This window comes from Myxine glutinosa, chromosome 8 (assembly GCF_964187855.1).
Source record: "Myxine glutinosa chromosome 8, kmMyxGlut1.1, whole genome shotgun sequence".
Lineage (NCBI taxonomy): Eukaryota > Metazoa > Chordata > Myxini > Myxiniformes > Myxinidae > Myxine > Myxine glutinosa.
The window spans coordinates 102,454,733-102,481,846 of record NC_136268.1 but is presented as its reverse complement, the minus strand read 5'-3'; the positions used below and the strand labels follow the sequence as shown (position 1 = coordinate 102,481,846).

Genomic DNA, 27,114 nt, shown 5'->3' with positions numbered 1-27,114 from the left:
CACCACAAACAGTCAGGCATTTGGAAAGAGATCCACAAGATTGAAAACAACTTCCTCAGACCCATTCGAATGGCTCTGAAACTCTCGAGGGCGCACTACGAGGCTCAACTGAACTCTGCCACCAGACCGGGTAACTCGAGTGGAATGATAATTCCCCGTTGAAAGGGGTTTTTGTGTGCATTGTAACGTTTCAGTCACTGCACTGAGACCCAGTACAAAGGGGTCACCACTTAATATGGTTAGATAACAAAAGCTCGATAAATAACCAACCAGTCTTGTGCGGGACAACCTCGACAATCGTGGCAAAATGTTTAATTTTGAACCTATTTTCATGATAAAGATAATGCGATCAGTTAATATTATTCAATGCGGTAATTTGTTATTTATAAGGAAAAAAACAGTTTTGCTTAATTTGGGATTCTTTTATTTATTATGTATGCCAAAAATGGCAGAACTTTTGACCACTCTCCCCAAACCCATTCCTGGATGGCATATACAAGCTTCTCTTATCCTTTCTTTACTCGCATCAACTCCAAAATGACTTTCTCTTCTTTCCCAACTCTTTGACATACCCCTTTCCCCTTGTTGTGGAAAACCATTCAGGTCCGCACAACTTTTAGTCCAACGGTTTGGTTTAATTGCATTTAGATCATCACATCATTCCTGTAAGTAGAAATACACAATAAGCATACGATGCGACATCTCATAAAGCCATTCATATCAGTCAATGCAAGCAAGCTAGATATTCTATAAAGGCGTACCATTAACGAGGCTACCGATGTAACATGTCACAAGGGAGAAGTCTCGGAGCACTGACACAGCAACGGGTCTTATAGTCACGCCCCTAGTGGGGACAACAATGACAGCGAGCAGCGAGCATCCCCACCCGGGTTCAGTACGGATACGATTTCACTACATTCACCCCCCGTCAGAATTATACGGCCGCGTGGCTAAAAGCGAGTGAGCGTCAGCATGGGCGCGGAGTATTAGTCGGCCCAACCGTAGCGGGCCGGGCGGCGAATTTCTCTGCCAGCACGCGTTCGAAATTCCCCGGGTACGGCGTCTCGTAACCCTGTATCCCCGGTGTCAGAGGCGTCAACAGGGTCGGGTGATGAAGGGGGTAACGCCAAGTCGTCGGACCCGGGCAGTCTCGACGGGGGGAGGGTCGGTGGACTGTCGGCGATGGGAGCGTCGGGAGAGGTCATAGTCTCATAGACGGGTTCGACTGGTTCGTCCGATTCCCTACTAAGGTTGTCGACCCCGCAAGGGGCAAGATGACGAACGGAGACAGTAGTCTCACGACCATCAGACGTCATCACACGAGCATGCTCAGGATTAGCCTGGAGAATCTGCACTTTGTCCACAAGGGGGTCGTACTTGCTCGCGCGAACTGCCCGTTTAAGGTAGGCCGGCCCGGGCCCAGCGAGCCAACTGGGCAAAGACCGTATACACCCCGAGCTCCTGGGGTGGTGGAAAAGACGCTCGTGGGGAGTTTGGTTAGTTGCCGTACTCAGGAGTGCCCGGATTGAGTTCAACGCCGCAGGTAGCGACCAAGCCCATTTATCGAGGCCCCGGCCGTGGGTCCGGAGATGGAGCATGACGGCCCTCCAGATAATCCCGTTGAAGCGTTCGATCTGCCCATTAGCCTGGGGTCTATACGGCGTGGTGTAACTAGACGCAACGTTGTTTTGGAGCAGATAGCCGCGCACCTCCTGAGACAAGAAGACTGCACCCCGGTCGGTATGGACATAGGCCGGGTAACCGAACATTGAGAACAAGTTCTGTAAGCAACGCATCACCGTGGCAGCAGTCATGTCCGCGCACATATAAGCAAAGGGGAATCGTGAGTACTCATCAACGATAGTGAGCAGATAGCGAGAGCCGCTCGACACCGGCAAAGGGCCCTTGAAATCCATCGCCAAGCGTTCCCACGGGCGTGTAGCCTTCACCAGAGTCCCCATAGGGGGGTTATAGAAACGCGGTTTGATTTCCGCGCAGATAGCGCAGTCGCGACAGATACGGCGGATATCGTCAATCGAGTAAGGGAGATTCCCACTCCGCACGAAATGAGCGAAACGCGTTACGCCGGGATGGCCCGCAGTAGCATGCAGCACCCGTAGGCCCTCCAACGAGGTGATACCAGCACATGTAGTGGGGCGCGATAAGGCATCGGCGGCCTGGTTATCCTTCCCTGGGCGATATTTGATGGTGTAACAGAAGTCGGCGAGTTCGATACGCCAGCGAGTGATTTTCTCGTTCTTAATGCGCTGGGCGTGTAAGGTGTCGTACATGAACGCAACGCTTTGCTGGTCCGTGATGATTTGGAAGCTCCGCCCGAGTAGGTACGGGCGCCATCGCCGAATAGACTCGACGATCGCATACGCTTCCTTTTCAACGGACGAGTGCCGCCGCTCAGCGGAGGTAAGAGTCCGTGAAAAGAAAGCCACGGGACGTCCCCCTTGGGAGAGGGTCGCCGCGATGGCCTGATCCGAGGCGTCACTTTCGAGGACGAACGAGCCGCTCTCGTCAATGGTTGCTACGGCGGCTCGGGCGATGTCGGTCTTAAGTCCTTCAAAGGCCGTCAATGCGGCCGAACTCAGGGGAAAGGTGTCGCAGGCCACAAGGGGGCGAAGTTTCGCGGAGAAATTTTGCACCCATTTGGAGTAATGGGCGAACAGCCCAAGGGCGCGTTTCAGGGAAGCCCGATCGCAGGGAGGGGCCATGTCGAGCAAAGGTCGCAGACGTTCCTTATCCGGAGAGACAGAGCCATGGGTCACGGTGTACCCCAGAAGATCTATGGTGCGTAGGGAGTATCGGCACTTATCCTCGTTCATAGTTAAGTGATACCGTTGCGCGACCTCAAGGAAGCGCTTCAGATTAGCGTCATGGTGCCCTTGGTCATATCCACAAACCGTAAGGTTATCGAGGTAGACGAAAACATCGGTTAAGTGCTCCCGCGCAACGAGGTCATCCATGGCCCTCTGGAAACAAGCGACCCCGTTCGTCACCCCAAAGGGCAATCGTGTAAATTGGTACAACCGCTGCCCCGACTCGAAAGCGGTATAGATACGATCCGCCCTAGAGATAGGGATCTGGTGGTACGCACTACGGAGATCGAGAGTACTATAGACCGAATACTGGGACACCTGTTGCACTAGCGCGTCCATCCCCGGAAGGGGGTAGGCATCCAGCTGTGTAAAGCGGTTAATCGTTTGGGAATAGTCGATTACCATGCGTTTGCGATGGGCCTCACTGCGCACCACTAAGACCTGGGCACGCCACGGTGACCTACTAGGTTCTATGATGCCGTCTTTCAAGAGCTGAGTCGTTTCGTCCGCAATGAATTGCATGTCCGCGCGGGAGTAGCGTCTCGATTTTACCGCGACAGGGGTACAGTCGGAGGTTAGATTGGGGAACAGCGAAAGCGGACGGACGTCCATTTGCGCTAGGGCGCACACCGTTAGCGCGTCGTCCGCCCCCACAACAAGAGTGTCAGGCCCACCGAACTCCATTACCAGACGTCCATGCAGCTTAAGAAAATCGTGTCCTAGCAGAATATCAGCACATAATGCGGGTAAAACCATAAGGTGTACATCAGGGAAAACCCGTCCCTTTAGCACTAGTTTCAATCGGCATTCCCCTTTTGTGCTAAGCCGGAGTCCCTGGGATGCCATGAAGATCCGTCGTGTAGACCGCCCGATCCGCCATCCATGCCTGAGCACAAGTCGCTGGTCGATAAAACTATCCGTAGATCCGGTGTCCACCAAGGCCTGAACACAATGGCCCTCAACCATAAGGGGAATAAGGGCTTGAGCCAGGCCAGACGAGGCAGCTGGGAGCGGGACTGAGCCCCCCGAATGGGTCGGACCAGCCTCGCGGGTGGATCCTACACCAGCAGCAGTTTTGCGATCGTGGCCGGAGTCTGCGTTGACCATGGGGAATCCATTATCGTCATCAGAGGGCTTTCCCCAGCATTCCGGTGTTTCGCGATTCAAAATCCGATGAGAAAAGGCCTCAGTAGTATTTGACATCGCCTTTTGACACTCCTGGCAGATAAAGGCTTCCGTTGTAGCCGAAATCGCCTTTTTCGTTTGGTCGCTTTGACAAAAGGCTTCCGTAGTATTCGAAATCGCCTTTTTCGTTTGGTCGCTTTGACAAAAGGCTTCCGTAGTAGTATTCGAAATCGCCTTTTTCGTTTGGTCGCTTTGACAAAAGGCTTCCGTAGTATTCGAAAGCTGTTTCTTCCCTTGCGTGGCTCGAGGTTTGGCCAAGGACGCGGCCTTTGTCCCCGATGGAGAATGAGACGGTGGTGGCTTTCCGGTGGCGCCAGTCAAGGTTGTCTGAGCGCCCAGCGGGCCGCAGCGAGGGGCCCTCCCCTTCGAAGACGGGTAAGGCGCTGGGCTCGTGGGTTCTGCTACAAGCCCGTTCAAGGTTGCCGCGCCTGCGCGACCGCGGCTGCGCGAGTCGAAGGGCCGCGAGCCGCGTGCCGATTTCTTGCACACTTTCGCGTAATGTCCCTTTAGCGAGCACAAATGGCAAATAGCGTCACGTGCCGGACACACGACTCGGGCATGACGAGGCCCTCCACAAAAAAAACATGCGGCCCCGCGCAAGGCCTTGGGTCTGCTGGTCGTAACGGCAGCTGTCAGGGTAGGGTCATCCTCCGGAGCATCCCGGAGTTCAGCAGGCGGATCCACGTCCTCGTCAGTGGTCCTCTCCGGCCGGGCGTGTAGTGAGGTGCCCGCCAAAAGGCGCGTGCGATCATAGGCGTTCGATTGCATCCGTGCTTCAGTATACACCGTCGCTTGCTCAACCGCCGTAGCGAAGGTCAGGTCGGTCTTCTCCAAGAGTTTGAGACGTAGTTCCTGAGAGGAGACCCCTGCTATGAAGGCATCTAAAAGTCGATCATCTTTAGCCTGCTCGGGAGTCCGTGGCTGGGCGCTGTCCAGCATGAGCTGCCGGAGCTCCTGGGCGTAATGATCCATAGGCTCGTTGGGTTGCTGCCGTCGCGTCTGCAGCAAATAACGCGCATACACAGGGCTTTTTTCTTTTATATAAAGCCGCTTGAGCTCCGCGACGGTAAGATCATACGTCGTGCATTGAGCGACCGCGTGGTAGACCCGGTAGTCGATTTTTGAGTGTAATATTGCCAGCTTCGCGGCAGGCGTCGGAGCGGTATCAGGCTCATTAAAGAGATGCTCCAGTTGCTTGAGCCAGTGCTTGAGTTGCAAGCCTCCGTCCGTGGCTTGTGGGTCGGCGCTGAAAATGGACACCGTCAACGTCTTGTTGCCAGCCATGTCAGCAGATCTTAAATGCAATTAAGTGTTGTGGAAAACCATTCAGGTCCGCACAACTTTTAGTCCAACGGTTTGGTTTAATTGCATTTAGATCATCACATCATTCCTGTAAGTAGAAATACACAATAAGCATACGATGCGACATCTCATAAAGCCATTCATATCAGTCAATGCAAGCAAGCTAGATATTCTATAAAGGCGTACCATTAACGAGGCTACCGATGTAACATGTCACAAGGGAGAAGTCTCGGAGCACTGACACAGCAACGGGTCTTATAGTCACGCCCCTAGTGGGGACAACAATGACAGCGAGCAGCGAGCATCCCCACCCGGGTTCAGTACGGATACGATTTCACTACACCCCTCATCACTTTTATATTGTTTCCTCTTCCTCTTCTCAACGATCGTTTTCTACATTGACCCACCACTCATGCATATGTAATCAATATATGGCCTTGTAATACCTATACCACCTAGGGTGGATGGGGGTTATGTTTTCACCCCTGTACATAGGGTCTGGTTGGCTTATTTTTTCTTGTGCAGCACAAGGCCATGAGTATCATTATTGACTGAGGGTGTGGCAGCGCTGCTGATGCAGTGCCCCTGTAGGTTAGAGCAGGAATTTGGTCAGGATGCCGGGGATATCTCCCCCTACTCTTCGCGAAGGACACCACAAAGGGATCATTAATGTTCACCAACTAATTCCGACAGATGTAACGCCCAGTTTAACGTCCATCTGAGGGACAGGGGAGGGAGTACACTGAGGGGAGGGAGTACACGTACACTGATTATTCACCCTGCCTGTGAAACATTGGGATGACAGTTTATAGCTATGTTGAGATTCGAACCCTGGCTAGACAGTTTACAGCGAGTGTGCATACCTCTCGGCCATCCTGCTGTGGTGTGGTGATGCATGGTGTTGATAATTAGTCAGACGGAAGCTCAGGGTTGTCTGCCCTTCCTTCATGTCTGACAACTCCATGAGAGGACATGTTGGCTTCTCCTTTGCACTAGTTCTTGGTGATGGAGTTGGTGCTGATGTTATAAATTAAGTTGAGGATGGTGATGCTCATCATGGATAGTTCATCAGTTCGAGGCCTTTCAATTTTCTGGAAGAAGCTAAAGAGAGTCTTTTGCACTACTTTATTTTCAGCAAGCATTGCTTTGTAGTCACTGAAAACATTTTCCAATTCTGTCTTGAACTTCGAGTTTACTTGTCCCGTTGCTTTACTTATTCTAATCCTCCCGTTATGTTGATCGTTCTTTTAATTCGACCTTTAATTTAATTTACTTTGCCTTCTTAACTCAGGGGATTTCTCCTCAGATAACCGAGCCACGTTCGCCACGTCCATTGTGGGAGCTTTCGCGGCTATTCCGCAGCCGAACCTGGTCCCGCTGATTAATTATTTTCATTGCACTCAATGAAGTTTCACTTTGGGCACATTCCTTAATCCTTTCTTCACTCAATATAATTGTCTGAACTGTAGAAAAAGTTCAGTTTAATTCATAGGCCATTTCACATTTTCTTGTGTAAATATGGATAAGGAGGGAGCACACACAGCTTTACTTGAAGTAAATACGCTTAGTTATAAGAATCGCTAATTTCTTTAAATTCTCAGATTTCACTCCAGATTTCGACACTTAGCCCATGAGATCTGATCCTCAAATCTGAAGCCAGAATAGATTCTATACTTCAATTAGTCCGTGACAGGCCATAGTGCAAAATAGTATCATATAATGCATCAAATCGCTCCAAGCTCTTAATTTGAAAACTATAACACCAACAAAAGCGATGTATACAGTGATTCGTAAATATGAAGATCTGGTATTTCATTATGAGTGAGGAAAATGAAAAAATAATTTGAGTGCTTTATCGTACAGAAACCGTTGCGGCATGTTGAGTTCCAAGTCAAGGCTTTTTCTTTTCTTTTTTTTGGATACAAGATCGAGGCTCGTGAAAGAGCTAAAATTGTTGGGTGCGTTGAAACATACTGGCAGCTTAAGACCCCTGTGAGGTGACAGCCGGTTGACCAAGATGGCGTGCCGCCGCCATCTTTGTAAGGGTTTTTTGTTGTTTTTTTGATGATGTGCACCCCGTTAATTATCTTCAAAAGGGGTGTTAAAATTTGCCCAAATACCCAGTTTTCATTCATGCACTCCCTTGGAGTTCCTTTAGTATGCATTCAAAGGTTTGGGCCACTAGGTTTAATGATTTTGAAGTTATGGTGGAGACGCACTGACTCACAAACACGCACACAGACTTTCTATTTTATTATTATAGATTTATTATTTCTTATTTAAACTGCATGTTCTCATATTCTGTCTTTCATGGCCCACAAGCTCTCTCCCATTCTGATTGTAGTCCCCAATGTATTATCCCCCACCTTTCTTCTTCCCTTTCCTGAGATTAGTTTAGGGTTGGAATTGCAGATATGGCGCAGACTGTGTGTGCATAATTTCTTTCTTGCGCCCATTCCTTTATGCAACTGCTTCTTCAAACATGTATGCAAAAGCAGCAAAGGATGTGCCCACATCCCAGGCAATCTCTGGCCTCTTTGTCGACAAACTTTTATAAATAAATGAAAGTTCTTGTAACTTGACATGCATTCCTTTTACAGATAGAGTCAGGTGTTCAGCTATAGGAAGCAGGCCTTTAAAGATACCAGTGGAACAGGAAGTTCAGGTAATGGTGTTGTAGTGTGATTTGATTAAAACCATAACAGGATTGTATCATGTATTTAGATGAAGCGATATACCTTCATTGCCTTCGTTTGCCACAGGTCCTTCAGTCTGCTCTCAACCTGTTTGACTTGCTGGAGAGCATGCTGGCCAGAGTGGAGGAGATCATTGAAGGAGATTAGCCGAAATCTTGAGCAAACGTCAGTTAAAATGACAAAACAATTTGATTTTATATTCAGTTTGAATTTATACTGAATTTGCAGCCAAGAACCGCCTTGTAGGGTGTTAATGCTCATAAATGAGTGCCCTCCAAGGAATGCATGCCGTTGCTTCAATAATGGCACCATATGGCTAAACTCTACATGGTTTTTTCCAGGTTCTATGCAAGGCTTCACCCATGTGGCACCATCCTTTGGGGTCGGGCGATTACACTATTGCCGTGTGATTCCCCTCCGTGAAGACCAGGAAATCACGAATAGCCAAAGCGAGCTTTAACTCCGAGGAAACGATCAAATGCGGACTCACGATCTACGCGGAGGAAGAACGAAGAAGAAGCTGGAAAGCCTTACCTGGTCGATCCTGCCAGCAGTTCCCGAAGCTGCAAAAATAACTCAAACGGGAATACGGGTTAAAATGTACAGGGAAAATAATACAAGGGTTTATTAACAGACTTCCGACTTCCGGTCCCTCGAGCGATGAGGCTTTTCTCATTATTAGAGTTAAACTGATTGCTTAATATTTAATTCCCACCTCCACTCTATTGTTCCTCTTTTCTCCTGTTTGTGTAACCGCCTTCCGGAGACTGTTCAGCCACATTCTTCCCTCCATGGTTTCATGCAGATGGTGCACCGTCATCCCATGTCAATCTTTTCTTCCCGCATTAACCCAATCCTCTTACTTGCAGGTTCGTGTTTCCTCTCATCCTCCTCTAACGTCCCTTCTCTCCTCTTTTCCTCTTCCCCTCATCTCCTCTTCCTCTCTCCCACCTCTTTCCCTATTTTGTCAGCTCATTCCCTTGCTTGTTGTATCCAACTGTGACCCCACTGTCATTATGTGGCCTTTTTACCCTTTGTCAACTTGCTCTTCCATGAGACTCCATTTTGTGTTCACTCAGCATATTGTGTTTTTTAGTTGGGTTGGGATGGGATTCGAACTCGTGCTAAGACAATGCAAAGGCAAGTGCATGTACCTTTAGAATATTTAAATATATTTAAAGTCGATATTTTATTGAATTTATTACAATTTATTATTATAATTTATTATGAGTCCCATACCCCCAGATTTTGGTCCCCATACCTCCAAGGGGTATGGATACCCCAGGTTAAGAACCCCAGCTTTAGATAGACTATCCAGCCAGCCCTTCTGTACTATCCCAACACAAATCGTAACTTGTATTTTTCTCATACGATACAGAAGACGCTGAAGGAGATCTAAAGTGTGGCATCACGTGTAAAATTTCAAACTTGCTTCATTCAAAGTGTTTGAACTTGGTTAAAGGGGAGGCTAGAGAAGTACGTGTTAGGGTGGTGTCAACATCACTTACTCTTGTGTCATTATTCATATTGGGATGGAAGTGGACAAGGAAAATGGATTGAAAAGATGCAGTATATGCTTTTTTTATTAGTCCCCTACCGGTTTGCTGCTTGTCCGTTCGTCCGTCAGTCTATCCGTCCCACCTGTGGTTTTTGAGATCTTTCCCCTTACACTTTAACATTTTTAACTTAAACTTGGTACATGGCTTTATTATGATATGTTACAGAAGAAGTTTGAGTTTTGGGGCATTTCATAAATTTTTCATGGAGTTACTCCCTTTCTTGGACCTAGAAAATGTCACATATTATACATGGGTCAGTTTTCCAGACTTTTTCCTTCTTCTTCTTTAACATATTGGACTGAAACTTGGTTCCTGGCTTTATTATGATAAGTTAAAGAAACTGCAACTTATTCTGCGGCTTTGCATACCTAAAACAATTTGTCCTACTGTATATAGCTCACAATCGTTGAGTGCTTGGAACAAGAACATTCATTGGGACCAGTAGGGGACAGGTATTGCAAAGCAATTCTCCCTCTTGTTTTAATTGCTTATGGAGTTCAATGCTATTTGATGAATAACCAAGACGGATCAAATTGGCATTCTCACCGGTGCTGCAGCTGTTGTTTGATTGACACATCATTACCGACTCTCCCAGAGGCAATATTGGACATTAAATAATAATTGCTGATTGCAGTGGGTTTACAGGAGGAATTTTTTTGAATCTCATTGGACATTCTTGAGGCGACAAAAGCACAATTTTTGCAGGTGTAGCATGAGGAATGAGATGTATTTGCCGGTTTTGGTCTTGATAAGGTTGAACAGACATTGTGGATGTAACAGCAGATTTAAAGTCACTTGTTCCATATCTTGTGCAAAATGGAATATGTGCCATAACTTGGAAATGCTTTCAGTGCCAAGTTTTCTTCACAACCTCCATTTTCCTCCACCAGCACAGTTTAACAAACAACTTGTGTATTGTTTTCTATTTCTTTTGTTTGGTTCAAGCTGTTGCTTACTGCTTTGCAGTGACTATCAAAGTCTGTCTGTGTTCCATGCAATGAAATTCAATATGATTTGAGTCCCTCGGAAATCCCACATCCAAGCCAAGTTGAGTTAAGCGCACCAAAGAAAGTCCAGGGGAGTGCTTCGGGAACTTTTCTCCACCGTTTGAGGCTGTCACTCAAATGGGATTCTGCGGGAACCTAAACTTTGAATCCACTTTCTCAGAACTTTGATTTTGTTGGTTCATGGCAGTTTGCTTGGAGTCTCAATTCTGTGCCAACTGGTCACATATTGTATCGGTTGATTATACAATGTTCTCAGGATGGTTTGCATGATGTAAATTTCAGATTGCTGTATTTGTAATGTTGCTTTACATTCTATCCATGAATACAGTCGTATAGCGACTATCTATTTATTATGTAGGACGGGAGGGAGGGACATGATGCTGCCGAGATGGCTGAAGTCATGTCTAGAAATTGGACAGAATGATGGTTTAAAAAGATTTATTTTAATTTTTTTCGGGCAGGCCGAAAGAGTAAAGATCGGATTTTCGAAAGACCGTTTTGTTCATTTATTTATTTAAGATGACGTCATTGCACAGACCGTACCAGTTTAAGACTGTGACGTCAGGGTGCGGCCGGTGCACCTTTGTCAGCTTGTATTTTTTCTTGAAGAAAAGCCGGATTACTCAAAGCAGAAATGAACAATTAATATATAACAGTTACAAATTAAATTTTATGTATTTATATAAATGGTTGTAAAAGCTATTTTATGGGAGCATGCCAAGATGCACAAAAACGTGAGGGCACACCTCAAACAAGTTTTATTGCAGTATTCATGAAAATGATCAATATTTGAAGGAGGAGACTTAAAACCTAAAGTATATTTATGTCAAGTTAAAAATCTGTGGCATTGTTAGTAACAGAGACGACATAAGCCCAACTGCACCCGAAGTACTGGGATTGAGACAGTATGGAAGAGAACATCGAATATCGCATCGGCTTACGCTTCTAAATAGCGTATTGACGTAATCTCACGTCAAGAAGATTTAGATTACGATTATAATTAAATAATGTGAAGTGTAAAGCGACTTCCGGTACGTACGGTACGGATTACGATATCGCAATTAAAATAACGCACGTAATGTGTATTATGGATGTTATTGTGTACAATGCAACAAATGGTTGGCGCATGTAAAGAGCGAGTTGAGAGGAGTTTGTGTGGAAATAAAAGCAGAGGCACTTCCGGCGCGCCATGGCGGGTAATGGCCGCTGAGAGCCTGAGGGAAGCCAAGGGAGACGGAGCGAAAGAGAGGATAACGGAGAAACGCCGCAATAGCGAAACACAAATTACAGATGTGGCTGAAGGAGAAGAATACCCGAACAAGTCATCATGACGGAAAGACTTTGCATTTGATTTTGGATTTAAAAATATTTTATTGCTGCATTTTCCTCGTTTTCGCTTCTCGGGCGAGCGATGGCGAACGGATCGACTTGAAGAGACTGACGCAGTTTGATTTGGACGGCTAAACCACGTAGGGGTTTCGCTCCATCTTTTTTTGGTTCTCCGATTGCTCTCACGCTGTCCGTCTACCTACTGTCCCTCTGTCTATCTCCGTCTTCCCTCAGGTCTCTTCGTGTAATACATCTGTCAGTATCCGTGCTAGATTTATATCCATCTTCGCGCTATTCTTCTGTTCTACGTCTTGACCGCCCTTCTGTCTACCTAGGTCCCACTCCTGTCCACCCCGGTCCCACTCCTGTCCACCCCGGTCCCACTCCTGTCCACCCCGGTCCCACTCCTGTCCACCCCGGTCCCACTCCTGTCCACCCCGGTCCCACTCCTGTCCACCCCGGTCCCACTCCTGTCCACCCCGGTCCCACTCCTCTCCTGTCCACCCCGGTCCCACTCCTGTCCACCCCGGTCCCACTCCTGTCCACCTAGGTCCCCACTCCTGTCCACTTAGGTCCCCACACCTGTCCACCTAGGTCCCCCCTCCTGTCCACCTAGGTCCCCCCTCCTGTCCACCTAGGTCCCCCCTCCTGTCCACCTAGGTCCCCCCTCCTGTCCACCTAGGTCCCCCCTCCTGTCCACCCCGGTCCCCCCTTTCCTGTCCACCCCGGTCCCCCCTTTCCTGTCCACCCCGGTCCCCCCTTTCCTGTCCACCCCGGTCCCCCCTTTCCTGTCCACCCGGTCCCCCCTTTCCTGTCCACCCGGTCCCCCCTTTCCTGTCCACCCCGGTCCCCCCTTTCCTGTCCACCCCGGTCCCCCCTTTCCTGTCCACCCCGGTCCCCCCTTTCCTGTCCACCCGGTCCCCCCTTTCCTGTCCACCCCGGTCCCCCCTTTCCTGTCCACCCCGGTCCCCCCCTTTCCTGTCCACCCGGTACCCCCTTTCCTGTCCACCCGGTCCCCCCTTTCCTGTCCACCCGGTCCCCCCTTTCCTGTCCACCTGGTCCCCCCTTTCCTGTCCACCCCGGTCCCCCCCTTTTCTGTCCACCCCGGTCCCCCCTTTCCTGTCCACCCTGGTCCCCCCTTTCCTGACCACCACGATCCCCCCTTCCTGTCCACCCCGGCCGGTCCTTCCTGTCCACCCCGGCCGGTCCTTCCTGTCCACCCCGGCCGGTCCTTCCTGTCCACCCCGGCCGGTCCTTCCTGTCCACCCCGGTCGGTCCTTCCTGTCCACCCCGGTCGGTCCTTCCTGTCCACCCCGGTCGGTCCTTCCTGTCCACCCCGGTCGGTCCTTCCTGTCCACCCCGGTCGGTCCTTCCTGTCCACCCCGGTCGGTCCTTCCTGTCCACCCCGGTCGGTCCTTCCTGTCCACCCCGGTCGGTCCTTCCTGTCCACCCTGGTCGGTCCTTCCTGTCCACCCCGGTCGGTCCTTCCTGTCCACTTTGGTCCCCCTTTACTGTCCATCCCAGTCAGTCGTTCCTGTCCCCCCGAGGTCAATCCTTCCGTCCACCTCTCCCTTTCTGTCCACCCGCCCCGAGAGACCCACCCCCTTACCTCTTCTGTGTACTCTCCTCCCTCTTCCTGCTTTCCAGGCTTCAGCAAACCCTCCTCTCCCCATTGTATGCTCCCCCTAACTTTATTCACTTTATTATTTTATTCCTTTCCCACTCGATCATAAGTTGGACTGAACATTTTGAATTTCCCATTCTGCTTTATTTCATGGTCTCCAAAATTATTTCTCCATTTGTTTCTCTTTTCGACCTCTTCCATAATTCGACAGTCCCTTTAACCCGCTTGTGTTCCCTTTCTCCTGCGTCCACGTCTTGTGCATTGCATTTTCTTCCATCCCTTGCCGACCTGTCCAAGTGTTAACGCATCTACCTCAGCCTGTTGCACGTGTCTGCCTTTGTGTCCTCTTGTCTATTCCATTGCCATTGTCATCATGGCTAAAGTATTGAAGGGGATGGTGAGCAAAAATAAGCGCCGACATCAAGAGGATGGTTTTAACTTGGACTTGACCTGTATCCTTCACAAGTGCTGTGTTCCATGTTGTTAGTGTTTTCACAGTTGACATCCCAGACTGCGGTTTTTCCTTTAACCGCGATGCAATCAGATATCTGTCCCAACATTATGGCCATGGGCTATCCAGCCGAGAAGTGGGAAGGCGTCTACCGGAACAACATAGACGATGTCTGCAGGTCTGTCGGATCGTGGCGTTGTCCCATCATTATTCTTTATAACTGAACTGTCATTGCAAGATGCAGTCTGGGACTGTTTGTTTGCCTCAATTAAACATTTGCTGTACCACATGGTCAGTGTAAACACTGACCATCACCAACTCCATTTTTGGGTGGTGCTCCATGGTCCCGCCACCTCTCCTCTTTTTATATATTTTGTTTGTCTGGTTGATTTGTTTGTGAAGTAAATGTTAGCTCTTTCACGAGCCTCGATTCAGTATACAAAAAAAAAAAAAAGGTGTTCTCTTATTCCCCCATTGCCTTCTTCGTTCATTTGGCTTTAGTGTTTCAGTGTATGGTGGAGATTGGACAATAATCTTTTTTCTTTTTCTAGGTTTTTGGAGAAGAAGCACAAGGATCATTACAAGATCTACAATTTGTAAGTATGTTTGAAGTATACTTCAAGAGGTATACATGTTTGAAGTAGTCGTTTTGTGCAGACACCTTCAAAGTGGCACGTAACTTTCAGGGCTGCTGCAAGATCGTGTCAAAACAAAAATTCCAACGGTATTCGTTAGAGAGCATACCTCCACCAGGCTGAGCAGTTTACGTTTTGTATCCCACTGGTAGGCCGGATCTGGAACTGGACCTGAACCAAAATCGAATCGGCTTGTTATTGTCACCGACCCAACAAATCCACCACGTTTTGTCATAACTCGTCCACAAGTTTTTGAGATACCATGCGATAGGTCGTTTCGGCACTATCTTTCGTTGGTGAAGAATCATTTTTAAAATTACCAAAATCAATCGGTTCATCTTTGTCACACACCCAACTTTTCCACCAAGCTTTGGCCGAATCCGTCCATACACCTTTAAGATACCCTGCTCACAGACAGACAAAGAAGGATGTTAACATAGCTTCCATCCACTTTCGGAGGCAGAGGTAATATATTATGACCAGTTTTTTTTTCTTTTTTACTTTAATAAAATATAAGAGCAAAAACAAATGATTGAAAGTGCTTCATCTTTTCATTTTCCTCCAGAACACTCAATGTTGTTTCGCAATGCCTTGAGGCTTCTTACACCTTTAGACCCCCCTTGACCTCCTCCCCCATGTGCAGCCCTTTGCCCACCATGCATGTCCCTTTGTCCCATGTGCTCCCCATGCATGTCCCTTTGCCCTCTGGACACACCCTCTGGCACCCATGCGTGCTCCTTTTCCCTCTGTTCTCTGTGCCTTGCCCAAGTCCATCCTCTCCTCTCCTCACCCCTCATTCCCGGCCTCTCCTCTGTGCCTGGCCTCTCCTCTTCTCTCTATGCTTGGCCTCTCCTCTTCTCTCTATGCCCGGCCTCTCCTCTTCTCTCTATGCCTGGCCTCTCCTCTTCCCTCTGTGCCCGGCCTCTCCGCTTCTCTCTTCTGTGCCCAGCCTCTCCGCTTCTCTCCTCTGTGCCCGGCCTCTCCGCTTCTCTCCTCTGTGCCCGGCCTCTCCGCTTCTCTCCTCTGTGCCCGGCCAAACCTATCCGCTTCTCTCCTCTGTGCCTGTCGCCCTCTTCTCTCGCGCGTCACCCTCTTCTCTCGCGCGTCGCCCTCTTCTCTCGCGCGTCGCCCTCTTCTCTCGCGCGTCGCCCTCTTCTCTCGCGCGTCGCCCTCTTCTCTCGCGCGTCGCCCTCTTCTCTCGCGCGTCGCCCTCTTCTCTCGCGCGTCGCCCTCTTCTCTCGCGCGTCGCCCTCTTCTCTCGCGCGTCGCCCTCTTCTCTCGCGCGTCGCCCTCTTCTCTCGCGCGTCGCCCGCTTCTCTCGCGCGTCGCCCTCTTCTCTCGCGCGTCGCCCTCTTCTCTCGCGCGCCTTCTCCTCTCGCGCGTCGCCTTCTCCTCTCGCGCGTCGCCTTCTCCTCTCGCGCGTCGCCTTCTCCTCTCGCGCGTCGCCTTCTCCTCTCGCGCGTCGCCTTCTCCTCTCGCGCGTCGCCTTCTCCTCTCGCGCGTCGCCTTCTCCTCTCGCGCGTCGCCTTCTCCTCTCGCGCGTCGCCTTCTCCTCTCGCGCGTCGCCTTCTCCTCTCGCGCGTCGCCTTCTCCTCTCGCGCGTCGCCTTCTCCTCTCGCGCGTCGCCTTCTCCTCTCGCGCGTCGCCTTCTCCTCTCGCGCGTCGCCTTCTCCTCTCGCGCGTCGCCTTCTCCTCTCGCGCGTCGCCTTCTCCTCTCGCGCGTCGCCTTCTCCTCTCGCGCGTCGCCTTCTCCTCTCGCGCGCCGCCCCTCCTCTCCGCCCCCTCTCCGCCCCCTCTCCCGCCACCTCTCCCGCCACCTCTCCCGCCACCTCTCCCGCCACCTCTCCCGCCACCTCTCCCGCCACCTCTCTCGCCACCTCTCCCGCCACCTCTCCCGCCACCTCTCCCCTCCCTCTCCCACAGCCTCTCCGCTCCCTCTCCCACAGCCTGTCCGCTCCCTCTCCCACAGCCTCTCCGCTCCCTCTCCCACAGCCTCTCCGCTCCCTCTCCCACAGCCTCTCCGCTCCCTCTACCACCACCTCTCCGCTCCCTCTCCCACCACCTCTCCGCTCCCTCTCCCACCCCCTCTCCGCTCCCTCTCCCACCCCCTCTCCGCTCCCTCTCCCACATCGTCTCCGCTCCCTCTCCACCACTCCTCTCCGCTCCCTCTCCACCACTCCTCTCCGCTCCCTCTCCACCCCTCCTCTCCGCTCCCTCTCCACCCCTCCTCTCCGCTCCCTCTCCCACCCCTTCTTTGCTCACTCTCCCACCCCCTCTCGCTCCCTCTCTCCCACTCCTGTCGCTCCCTCCCCCCCCCCCCCCCTCCTCTCGTTTCTGCCCCTACTCCCTCTCCCCGCTTTTCTACCTCATTGTATCATTCCCATACCGCTCACCTCACATCCCTTCTACCCTCCCCTCATCCTCTCCATGTATTGTTTTTGCCCCGATCTCTCAATGGTGGCGAATCGCTAAACAAATTCTAGGATTCTGATCCGGATCGTCACCAAAATTGAATCCATTCGTACTTGTGAAACACCCAACCTGTCTAACAAAGTTTGGTGTAAATCCGTCAATAGCTGAGACATCCTGCTCACAAACAAACGGACAGACAAATAGGGGTAAATGCATAACCTCCGTCTGTCCACCTTCGGTGTGGAGGTGATGACCATGCTTGATAACCAAGGCATTGCATTCCTTCCTCTACTTTACTGCACATAGTTTATCAATGTGTATTATGGACGTAACACCCTTTCCCACCAGGTGTGCAGAGCGACATTATGATGCTGCAAAGTTTCAAAAGAGGGGTAAGCAAGACAAGTTTGCAACTACATTCACCTTCATTATCATGAGCTTATTTTGTGTTCTACATTTCCAAACTACAAAGCAGTCTTTTTTTTTTTTCTTTTTTTTTTTTTTTGTCGCACAATGTTTACACCTTCACAATTGAATTGTATCAATCACAACAAATATTCTCCCCCCTCCAGTATATATTATGGCCTGAGCGCCACCTCATGACTTTAATTTCTTGCCCTCCTACCCCCCACACTGCCTTTGACAGTGGCTGAATACCCTTTTGATGACCACAATCCTCCTAAGTTGGGTCTCATCCCCACCTTCTGCGCTGACATGGATCACTGGCTGGGCCAGAACTCAAAGAATGTGGCAGCCATTCATTGCAAGGTGTGCACATGTACATTGAGGTCTGTTTAATTAATTATCCCCATGCTTTTTGAAAAAAAATAGGGGGGGTCGGGGGTATTGTAATCAGCTCCGTCCATCTGCACGTCATCGCCTCCTAAACATTGCAGAAATTCACCAAATTTGGTAGGTATGATGACCACATGGCACGAAGGTGCAAGAACAGTATCACTTTTGGCCTGCTCCCTCGGGTGGGGTAAAAAGTCCAAAACGAAAAAATGCAATTACAGGCACATTTTAAAACATTTTTAATGAAACTTTATATATGCAATCAACATTGGGGAATGCATGAATTGTGTAACTTTTCTTTTTTTGGTCCCAGGTTCATGCCCCAGCAGATGGTGGCTTAAGGTCACAGGTCAAAATTGGAAAATATTTTTAAACTCCAAATTTGACACTTGGTCATTCCTGGTGGAACTTTTTTTCCATCTTTCAACTTTGCTTTGGGTGGGAAGCGTGGAGATTTTGATGGCGTAGTTCTTCGTCAAACTTGTTGCATGTATGTGTAATGAGGTGAAGATGAACTGATTAGATTTTGGGGTCATGAGGTCAAAGGCCAAAGGTGAGAGGTCATGGTAGGTAAAAATCCTGTTACCACGATGACTTGTGAACACAAGTAATGGGATTCTGACCAAATTTGGTACAATTTGGTAGAATGATGTAAAGATGAACTGATTAGATTTTGGGGTCAAGAGGTCAAAGGGCAAAGTCAGTAATATGTCTAACTTGAGAACGGCTGAAGTGATCCAATTCAAACTTGGTACAGGTATGTTTAATGATGTAAATATTAACTGATTAAATTTTGGGGTCAAGGCAAAAGTCTAATAGGTCTATAACTTGAGAACTGCTCAAGGGATCAAGTTCAAACTTGGTACAGATATGTATAATGATGTAAAGATTAACTGATTAGATGTTGGGGTCCTGACGTCAAAGGTCAGAGGTCATGTCAGGTAAAAATGTGATAACTTGAGAACTGCTGAAGGGATAAAAGTCAAACTTGGTACAGGTACTTTATGTATAATGATGTAAACATGAACTAATTAAATTTTGAGGTCAGAGGTCATGTCAGGAAAAAATGTGATAACTTGAGAACAGCTGTATTGATTTAAAGCAAACTTGGTCGAGTATTATAATGATGTAATCATAGGCAGAGGCATATCTGTCGACGTTCTGACGTCGAAGAGTGTCGTACTCGTTTTAACTCCATATGATATTAGGTCATTCCTGGCAGAACTTTTTGCCATCTTTCAACTTTGTTTTAGGTGGGAAGTATGGGGATTTGCGATGGTGCGCCATCGTCTTTGCTCTCGTTTGATTTTATTTTTAGACATTTGTTTTATTTACCACATTTGTCGTGGTGGTTCGTGTGCATCCTGTGGCTGCTGGTTGCATCATTTTCTGGGTGTGCGGCTGCTGCTGATGCAATGGCTCTCGATAACCAGTCATCTGGTACTCATTTTGCCGACCTTCGAAGGATGACAGGCCGAGTTAATCCACCTGGTGTTGATTCAATGGCTGCCAGTGCCTGGAGCTCAGGACCCTAAGATCTCAAGCCAGCCACTTTAACTATTAATCCAACACCAGGCTCACGCTTGTCGTAAAACATTTTTAAAGTTGTGCACTAAACTTTATTTTGCTGTTCATATTTAGAAACACACACCACCTCCATACTGCTTTTGGTGCATCATTTTAATATCTGCTCGTTCCGCTGATCCTCAACTATTGTATCAGAAATTATCACTGCATCTCAGAAAAAGTACTTTTTGTGACACTGCTGTACTTGGTTGGTTGTGGGTTATCGGTAGACTGAAGGTTATGGGGTTGAATAATTAATAGCAATGTCTTCAAATAACTTCAGAGTTATTACCTTCATCACCAAAAGTGGACAGAGGTTATGTTTTCAAATCTGTGCTTCCATGCATTGTTTTGAAACTCTTCACCATAAACCTCGGTTTCTATCGCTTCCATGAACCTTGACTTTGTTAAAAAAAACAAAAAACAATTAGTTGTATTGAAGTAAATTCATAATTTGAGGTCCGTACTCTTTACCGAGTTCCGGAGCATATCACGACCATTCGAGAAAAGTTTATTGGGTCAAACCAATCCTGAATGGGTCGCCACTCAAAACAGGACATTAGCCGAAGGTGGTCAAGACTGGGATTTGTTATTTGTTCGGAGTGCCGGAAACAACTCGCCTGCTCTTTGCAAAAGTCAAAGTGGGATATTTAAGGTCTGCCGATGACCAGTGATGGCAGACATGTCCTCCAGCTTTACATCCTTCCTGTGGGTGGTCTCTACATTGATACCTCACCTTGCATGTGAAACACTAGGCCCTAGGGTGACTGGCGAGATTCAAACCAAGGGGAGTGTGCATACCTCTAAGCTAGAGGTTTTTTTTTAACCGTTTTGTACTTGTTTGGGCCCTTAACTTAGAAGTCATCAAAAGTCAAGGACCCCAACAATCAAAATCAGAAGAGAACTTTTTATTTATTTATTTTTGTATGCAAGATCAAGGCTTGTGTAAGAGTTAACATTAATCACAAAAAACAAACGGACACGTCAAACAAATAAAGGGAGCGGGAGACAAGATGGGGAGAGAGGGAAGCACACACGCACAACAACGGTAGAGAACAGGGACATTCGGAGATCTGTGGGAGTGAGAGGGCTTGGGGAGTGGGGTTGGGGAAGGAGAGTGCGGTAGGGGAAGGGGGGGTGGGGGGGAGAGGTATAAAACAAATGGACACTGCTAGGACTTGCAGGAAAGAAGTCGGTATTTCAAAAAGGTGAATCTGGGGTGAATTAACAGGGGTAGAAAAGATCATGGTTTTGGATGGTGGAAGATAAGAGATGGTGGTGAACAGCTGTTTTAAAGTTATTTATTTTTATATCTTGACTTATTTATTTTTATTTATTTTGACTTGTTATTTATTCTGACTTATTTGCCATTATTTTTTTAGCATCATGACGTTTTTGTCATGGTGTCTGCCCAGGCTGGAGAACTTGATCACCTTCATAGAACTCGCGACTGCTAAAAATAATGGCGATGCTTCCTGGTTGTGATTGGTGTGGCGTAAGACATTGTGTCCAAGTAGCAGATGGCACTTGTTGGTTCCAGATCATGCAGCAATAGCTGTAATGGGACTCAATCTGGTGTCTACACCAATCATTGTTCACGGTGCATCATCTACCAATATAAAGCCATAAGGCTTCAAGTCACAAAGTGGATAGAACAGCTGTCAAAATGTGTTGCTTGACGAGCCCCAAAAAAGGGGCTAGTCAAGGCAACACAACACGTTGGCTTCGCTTTTCATCTGATTGGTGACAGCATTTGATCTTTGCACTGTAAGAGGCCCTTCTGGGGTTGCAGTCATGACGTACATCATGGTGTTTGCCCAGGTTGGAGAACTTCATCATTTACAGTGCATTCAGAAAGTATTCAGATCCCTTCACTTTTTTCACATTTTGTTATGTTGCAGCCTCATGCTGAAATCGTTTAAATTCATTTTTTTCCCTCATCAATCTATACGCAATACCCCATACTGACAAAGAGAAAACAGGATTTTAGAAAGTTTTGCAAATTTATTAAAAAGAAAAAACTGAAATATCACATTTACATAAGTATTCAGACCCTTAACTCAGGTCTTAATTGAAGCATTGAAGGGTTTATTCGCAGCTGTCCACACTCTCCATCGAAATCGAAGTTAAGTAATTGTTCCCATTTGTATTTTCGTTAAAACTGTATTTATTTTATGGTGTTTGTTTGTACCTATAGTGTGTCCCTAGGAAGATTCTCGGTGTAAATCTTTCATACCTGTATAGGAAATCGTGTTAATTCGTGTTGTCTTTTGAGGCCTTGTAGGCTACCGTGTCCGACCTTGAGGCTTTGTTTTTCTCTCAGCGGTCCGTCGTTTGTGCTCCAATAACTTTCGTTCTCTGTTTTTACCAGTCTTTTCACCCCACAGCCTACTTCCTTGTTTAAAATCTCAACTCAAAAAAACCCCCAAAAAACATTTCCTTCTCTGTTCTTATTCGTTGTTCTTATTCGTTTATTCGTTCTTATTCGTTCGCTCGTTCTTCGACCACGTGTTTCTCCCCCATTTCCCCAGATAGTTTTCACTGCTCAATTCAAAAATGTTTAAACTTTCCCCTGAAGTACTGTATTCTGTCGTATATTATAACACCTTTTTCTTCTTCTTCTTTAAAAGGTTGCTTTCGACTTGCTCACCAAATCTATTCATCCCAAAAAAAAAATTCATCTTTGACAGTGCCTCTTTTCTACATTCCCTAAACTCACCTGCACTCTACCCCCCATCCAGCGTCCTTAAACGTATTTTTAACTCGTTCACAAGAAACTCATTTTGCAATAATTGTTCGTTTCCCATTAATCTTACACTTTCCAAAATCCCATCTCACTCCTCCCCTTCAAATCTTCCCCATCACCCCTCCCCTCCAAAACTTCCCCATCACCCCTCCCCTCCAAAACTTCCCCATCACCCCTCCCCTCCAAATCTTCCCCATCACCCATCCCTTTCAAATCTTCCCCCTTGCCCCTCCCCTCCAAATCTCCCCCATCTCCCATCCCTTTCAAATCCCTCCCCTTGTCCCGTCCCTCATAAACACCCCCCTCACCCCTCCCCTTCAAATCTCCCCACCCTCATTTCTTCTCCATTTCCCCCCTCTCACCCCTCCTCCTTAAAGCGTCCTCCCCGCTTCTTCCCCCTTCCAACTCTCACCTCCATCTCCCCCAACCTCCTGCTTCGCTCTTCCCCCTCCTCAAATAACACCTCATTGTGCCTCACCCAATCACCATCAAACCTTTTGTCCGCCCCATCCTTCCCTTTCTCAGAGCTATTCTGAAATATCTGACACACCTTCAACAGCTCTCCCTACCCCTTCCTCCTCTTCCACATCTTACCCTACCCCTCCTCCCCACTGTTCTGTATCCGATGCTCCCCCTTCCTCTTCATTAACGGTATGGACCTCAAACATCCGGGGCCTTCGTTCAAACTTAACTGATCTCTCCATACAGGTTGCTTCTGACAAACCGGACGTGATCTGCTTAACAGAAACTTTCCTCCTTCATGATGTCTCTGATTCCTTAGTATCTCTCCCGGGTTACTCCCTCCTCCGGTATGATAGACCTGAGCCTCGTCCTGGAGGTGGGGTTGCTATCTTTATCAAAAACTCTCTTCCTCACTCGCCCTGAACTGCCCTCTCTCCACCTCACCCCCAGGAATACCTCTGGCTACGGCTTCCCCTTCGCTCCCACCTCTTGTTCATATGTGTGCTGTACCGTCCACCAAACAGTGATGACTCGATCTACATCTCGCTGTCTGATAAAATGGACCAACTTCTATCTACTCATCCCAACTCTCTCTTCCTCATATGTGGTGATTTCAATTGTCACCATGCCAGTTGGCTGGGTGTGGGTACCTCTCTCACCAGCCATGGCTCCTCAGCAAAGGACTTCTGCGACTCACTGGGACTGACACAATCTGTCAATTTCCCGACCCGGATCTCAGTCAACGGAGCATCTTCTCTTCTGGACTTGGTTATGACTAACTTCCCTGAAATTGTCTGCTGCTCTTCTGCTCCAATCGGCTCATCTGATCATGTGCTTGTTAAAGTGGACATCTCTCTGACCATTCTCAGGGAGCCTCCTCAGCGTCCACGAGTCTGGCATTTCACTCAGGCCAACTGGCACGGTCTTCAAGCAGCCATCAACCATCTGGACTGGTCTCCCATCTCTACCACCTCTGACATCAACTCTTCCTGGGAATTCTTCCAAAGTAAATTGCTCTCTCTCATGCACAGATTTATCCCATCTCGTCTTCAGTTGTCATACCCTTCCTCCCGTCCATGGTACACGGAATATTGTGGTGAGGCTGTTGCCCAGAAACGACTTGCCTTCGTCTCCTGGAAAGCAAATCCAATGGAAGGAAATCTCATTTCCTTTCACAAAGCCCGAAACAAGTGTGTGTCCACCCTCAGGAGAGCCAGGAAACAATATCTCTCCATTCTCAAGACCGAACTCTCTTATCTGTCTCCCTCTTCCAAATCCTGGTGGTGTCTGGTCAAATCTGTTTCTGGTGTTTGTTCCCCCTCCATCCCCTCCCTTACCTCAAACGGCTACACAGCTGACTCCGCACGTGAAAAAGCTGAATGCCTCATCTCTGTGTTTGCCTCTAAATCCTGTGGCCCAAACCCATCCCTCTCTGTACCCAGTCGTACCCAGCTGCTCCTGGACTCTGTGTCCTTTCCTCCTGACAAGGTGGAAAAGTTTCTGTCAACCCTCGACTCTGATTCTGCAAGTGGACCTGACGGCATCAGCCCACGGTCCTAAAATCCTGTTCTTCTGCTCTTTCACTCCCTCTCTGTTCTCTTCACACTCTCTTTTGCTCAAGGTCAACTGCCATCTGCTTGGAAATTAGCCAAAATCACCGCTTTACACAAAAAGGTGCAAAAACAGATCCTAGCAACTACAGACTAATCAGCCTTCTCCCAATTATCAGCAAAGTCATGGAATCCATCATTGCTTCGGATATGAAATCTTTCCTCTTCTCCAATGGCTTGATCTCTGATCATCAATTTGGTTTCAGACCAGGTCACTCTACTCTGGACATGCTGCTTCTGCTTTCTCAACAATGGATGGAGGTCCTCAATGCCAAACAGGAAATTAGAGCTGTCTCCCTCGACATATCGCGTGCCTTCGATACGGTCTGGCACCCCGCTCTGCTCACCAAACTCTCCTCCTTTGGTATTCATGGAAATCTCCACGCATGGCTGGCGGACTTCCTCTCTAGTCGTAGTCAACATGTGGCCCTGAATGGGGTTCTCTCATCTCCTCTTCCTGTTAAGGCTGGAGTTCCCCAAGGCAGTGTTCTGGGCCCTGTGCTTTTTCTGGTCTTCATCAATGATCTCTCCGACTCTCTTGAAAATCCTCTCTATCTCTTTGCTGATGACTCCACTCTCTGCCGCTCCATTCCTCATCCCTCAGATCGGCTGTCTGCAGCCTCCTCACTCTCTGCAGACCTGGACAAAATCACTGACTGGGCAAACTAGTGGAACATGTCTTTCAATCCTGACAAATCTCACACTCTTACGATCTCTCCGAAAAGACCGACTGGACAACCCTCCCATCCACTTTCTGAATAATCCTCTCCAAGAAGTTCTGTCACTCAAGCTTTTGGGTCTCACTATCTGCCATGATCTTTCCTGGGAAAACTACATTTCAAATCTGGCCTCCAAAGCCAGTCGCCGACTGGGCATCCTCCGTCGTGCGAAGTCCTTCCTTGGCACACCTGAGCTCTTCACCACATACAAGGCTTTCATCCGCAGCTCAATGGAATACTGCTCTCCCCTCTGGGCTGGTGCTCCTGTCTCACACCTAGCTCGTCTTCATGCTGTTGAAACCAAAGCGTTCAGAATCAATGGAATCTCCCGTGATGAAGCTACCTCCGAGGGCCTTTCACTTACTCACCGCAGGCAGGTTGGTGGTCTTTCTGTCTTCTACCGACTCCTCTCCGGCCTTGCTCCTCCAGCTCTCACTGGGCTCTGTCCCAATAAATATTCCTGAAGGTCGCACAAGATCTGCCTGCAACCCTCTTATGGTTAAACTGCCAAAATCAAGACTCTCTGCTCACCTTCACTCTTTCATTCCTCTTTTCTCCCGCCTCTGGAACAAACTCCCCCAATCCCTTCAATCCCACTCCTCCCTCAAGGTCTTTAAAACAGCTGTTCACCACCATCTCTTATCTTCCCCCATCCAAAACCTTGATCTTTTCTACCCCCGCTAATTTCACCCCAAATCCTCTTTTTTGAAATACCAACTTCTTTCCTGGAAGTCCTTGGTATCCTTGTGTTTCCACTTCTCCCACCCCCCCCCCCCCTTCCCATGCCGCCTCCCCCCAAGCCCTCTCCCTCCCACACATTCCCAATGTCCCTCACAAATGTTGTGTTTATGTGCTTCCCCTCCTTTCCCCATCTTGTCTACCGCTCCCCTTTTTATATACTTTGGTTGTTTGTCTGTTTGATTTGTTTGTGTGATAAATGTTAGCTCTTTCACGAGCCTCGATTATGTATACAAAAAAAAAAGCACCTTTGGCAGCAATTACAGCCTCGAGTCTTATTGGGTATGACGCGACAAGCTTTACACACCTGGACTTGGGGATGTTCTGCCATTCTTCTCTGCAGATCCTCTCAAGCTCTGTCAGGTTGGATGGGGACTGTCGGTGGACAGCAATTTTCACGTTTCTCCAGAGATGTTTGTTTGGGTTCAAGTCAGGGCTCTGGCTGGGCCACTCAAGGACGTTCACAGAGTTGTCCCCGAAGCCACTCCTGCATTGTCTTGGCTGTGTGCTTCGGGTCATTGTCCTGTTGGAAGGTGAACATTCAGCCCAGTCTGAGGTCCTGAGCGCTCTGTTTCAGGTTTTCATTAGGGATATCTCTGTACTTTGCTCCGTTCATTGTTCCCTCAACTCTGAGGAGTCCCCCAGTCTCTGCTGCTGAAAAACACCCCCACAGCATGATGCTGCCACCACCATGCTTCACCGTTGGGATGGTATTGGGCAGATGATGAGCGGTGCCTGGTTTCCTCCAGACATCATGCTTAGAATTGAGGCCAAACAGTTCAATCTTGGTTTCATCAGACCACAGAATCTTGTTTCTCAGTCTGAGAGTCCTTTCGGTGCTTTTTTTTTTTTGCAAACTCCCAGCGGGCTTTCATGTGTCTTTCACTGAAGAGAGGCTTCCGTCTGGCCATTCTGCCATAAAGCCCAGATTGGTGGAGTGTTGCAGTGACGGTTGTCCTTCTGGAAGTTTCTCCCATCTCCACACAGGATCTCTGGAGCTCAGCCAGAGTGAGCAATCGGGTTCTTGGTCACCTCTGTTACCAAGGCCCTTCTCCCCCGATTGCTCAGTTTGGCTGGGCGGCCAGCTCGAGGAAGAGTCCTGATTGTTCCAAACTTCTTCCATTTAAGAATTAGGGAGGCCACTGTGCTCTTGGGAACCTTCAATGCAGCAGAATTTTTTTTGTAGGCTTCCCCAGATCTGTGCCTCGACACAATCCTGTCTCTGAGCTCTGCAGGCAGTTCCTTTGACCTCATGGCCTGGATTTTGCTCTGATATGCATTGTCAGCTGTGAGACCTAATATAGACAGGTGTGTGCCTTTCCAAATCATGTCCAATCAATTGAATTTACCACAGGTGGACTCCAATCAAGGTGTAGAAACATCTCAAAGATGATCAAGAGAAATGGGAGGCACCTGAGCTAAATTTCAAGTGTCATAGCAAAGGGTCTGA

The 27,114-nt window shown here is 48.4% G+C and overlaps 3 protein-coding genes across 6 annotated transcripts in view; 2 read left to right on the top strand and 1 right to left on the bottom strand.

Moving 5' to 3' along the window:
- The window catches only part of GLMN (glomulin, FKBP associated protein), a 119,018-nt gene extending 107,950 nt beyond the window's left edge, over window positions 1-11,068 (top strand). For 3 of the 4 annotated variants that reach the window (XM_068124995.2, XM_068124996.2, XM_068124997.2), the window contains 4 exons: window positions 13-130; window positions 7,916-7,980; window positions 8,078-8,176; window positions 8,353-11,068. In XM_068124995.2, the coding sequence (XP_067981096.2) occupies window positions 13-130; window positions 7,916-7,980; window positions 8,078-8,158 (264 nt within the window). In that variant the 3' untranslated portion in view covers window positions 8,159-8,176; window positions 8,353-11,068. Of the gene's footprint in view, window positions 1-12; window positions 131-7,915; window positions 7,981-8,077; window positions 8,177-8,352 lie in introns of those variants that run through there. The other variant, XR_010985568.2, reaches the window with a different exon arrangement.
- Window positions 195-5,583, bottom strand: LOC144893196 (uncharacterized). Its single transcript, XM_078782838.1, has 3 exons — window positions 5,502-5,583; window positions 4,598-5,403; window positions 195-202 (listed from the first exon to the last, which is right to left on the bottom strand). The coding sequence occupies exons 2-3, from the start codon at window positions 5,295-5,297 to the stop codon at window positions 195-197; spliced, it is 708 nt and encodes a 235-aa protein (XP_078638964.1). The 5' UTR covers window positions 5,298-5,403; window positions 5,502-5,583.
- A 2,031-nt stretch (window positions 11,069-13,099) lies between the features above and the next one.
- The window catches only part of PTEN (phosphatase and tensin homolog), a 37,700-nt gene continuing 23,685 nt past the window's right edge, over window positions 13,100-27,114 (top strand). Inside the window, exons 1-5 of the mRNA XM_068124994.2 lie at window positions 13,100-13,982; window positions 14,075-14,159; window positions 14,533-14,577; window positions 17,377-17,420; window positions 17,675-17,796. Of these exons, the coding sequence (XP_067981095.1) occupies window positions 13,904-13,982; window positions 14,075-14,159; window positions 14,533-14,577; window positions 17,377-17,420; window positions 17,675-17,796 (375 nt within the window). The 5' untranslated portion in view covers window positions 13,100-13,903. The remainder of the gene's footprint in view (window positions 13,983-14,074; window positions 14,160-14,532; window positions 14,578-17,376; window positions 17,421-17,674; window positions 17,797-27,114) is intronic.